The sequence below is a fragment of the Sinocyclocheilus grahami genome, unplaced genomic scaffold (assembly GCF_001515645.1).
Source record: "Sinocyclocheilus grahami isolate Dianchi unplaced genomic scaffold, SAMN03320097.WGS_v1.1 scaffold1053.1, whole genome shotgun sequence".
Classification (NCBI taxonomy): domain Eukaryota; kingdom Metazoa; phylum Chordata; class Actinopteri; order Cypriniformes; family Cyprinidae; genus Sinocyclocheilus; species Sinocyclocheilus grahami.
In genome coordinates, this window is record NW_015506232.1 from 525,597 (window position 1) to 527,575 (window position 1,979).

At 46.7% G+C, this 1,979-nt stretch overlaps 1 protein-coding gene across 1 annotated transcript in view; it reads right to left on the reverse strand.

Annotated features, from left to right (window-relative positions):
• The window catches only part of LOC107566165 (TGF-beta receptor type-1-like), a 57,530-nt gene extending 55,944 nt beyond the window's left edge, over positions 1-1,586 (reverse strand). Inside the window, exon 1 of the mRNA XM_016251542.1 lies at positions 1,460-1,586. Within this exon, the coding sequence (XP_016107028.1) occupies positions 1,460-1,550 (91 nt within the window). The 5' untranslated portion in view covers positions 1,551-1,586. The remainder of the gene's footprint in view (positions 1-1,459) is intronic.
• Positions 1,587-1,979: the final 393 nt, after the last annotated feature.

Consider the following 1,979-nt stretch of genomic DNA (forward strand, 5'->3'; position numbering starts at 1 on the left):
CACACACACACACACACACACAGAGCCACACTCACACACACACACACACACACACACTCACACACACAGACACACACACACACACACACACACACACACACAGAGAGACTCACACACAGAGAGACACACACACACACACACACACTCTCTCTCACACACAGAGACACACACACTCACACACACACAGAGAGACTCACACACACACTCACACACATACACACTCACACTCTCACACACACAGACACACACACACACACACACACACACACAGAGACACACAGACACACACACACACACTCTCTCTCTCTCACACACACACACACAGAGAGACTCACACACAGAGACACACTCACACACACACACACACACACACGCGCGCGCACACACTCACACACAGAGACACACTCGCACGCACGCACGTGTGCACACACACACACACACACACACTCACACACACACGTGCACACACAGACACACACTTGCACACACAAAGAATGGGCTGTTCAATACGTCCTGCTCTGACTTCATATTTCAATTGTAAATATTTCAGAGCAACACTGTGATCATCAAGCCACTTTATGAAGATTCAAAGTGTTTCTTGCTTTAAGATTATTAAGAATTTCCTAATTAACAATATTCCCACAACATGATGGCAGACAGCTAAAGTGCACCTGATGGTTCTTTGGAGTGAGCAGTAAATGATATACTCCTCTGTCCTCCAGTTTCATCCCTTCATCCTAAGAGGCTTCTTACAGTTTTGTTCAACTGCTTACACACAAAATCACAGTTTCTGAAAGCTGACACTCAGACAGCAGAAGCACACACCAAATCTGCAGAACCAGACACTAATTCTCAGCCTTTGACTCGGTTTTCAATTTCATAAAACACTTTTTGCAAAAAGTGCAAAAAGTGCACTCAAAAGTGCATGTCACGTTATTTATTGGGTAAAGTCATGGTATGGCTGTATATTATTACTAATTATGTCCATCTTGTTTGAACTTGTTCATTTATTTGGCTAAAAGTCGCTTGCTAAGAACTATTTTGCATCTAACGAGCTAATAAAATATTTCAACTCAAAACCTTTTGTCAAATTATTTACTTATTTGTCAAGTATCTGAATAATCTGGGTGTTTTTGGATTGAGTCTTCAGCCCAAACTGAGACAAGGCTCCTTTAGAAGTGAACCTGACGCTAAGTCATGGTGTGGATGCTGTGGAAACACCTTCAGTGTGACGGGTCTGAGGCTCGTGTGCAAACACAGGAATCTAGATCGGCTCCGGCGGTTATATGATGTCACTGGTGCACTCTGGCCTGCGCCATCTTTGCAGAAACACTCTTTGGGGCTGCAGCTGCTTGCAAACAAAGAGCAGCCCTCCTCTGGCGCCAGACGAGCGGCGTACACACACACACACACACACACACACACACACACACACACACACACACACAGCTGCTCGTACCTTCTGTGTGCTGGATCCTGGCTCCAAAGAACAGGGCTAAAAGCACGAGACGACACGGTATAGCATCCATCCTCATCCTCATCCTCCTCATCCTCCGCGCTCGCGCTTCTTCTGCGAGACTCCAGCAGTTGTGTGAGAGAGAGAGAGAGAGAGGGGGGGGGGAGATCAGCGGCGCGGGGATTGGCTGGACGCAGCGCCCCGAGCCCCGCCCACCGGAGTAAACGCGACGCGTCTGGAGCTCACACGCGTTCATTGCGTAAGAACACATTCCTGTCCTCCTCTGTGTGTCTGCTCTGGCCACGCTCGCGTCTCCTTCCTTACAATATTACAGAAATATGTCTGAACATGGCAACTGCGCATTTAACAGAAACTCCTGCCTGGACTGACAGTTACTGACTAAACCTGACTGTGTGTATAAGCTTCATATATATATATAGTGCTGGCCAACACTAGTATTCTCAGCAGATGAAATGGTTTTAAGTCAGTTATTTCTATCTTTTGCTGTAGTGTGTCTGGAGAA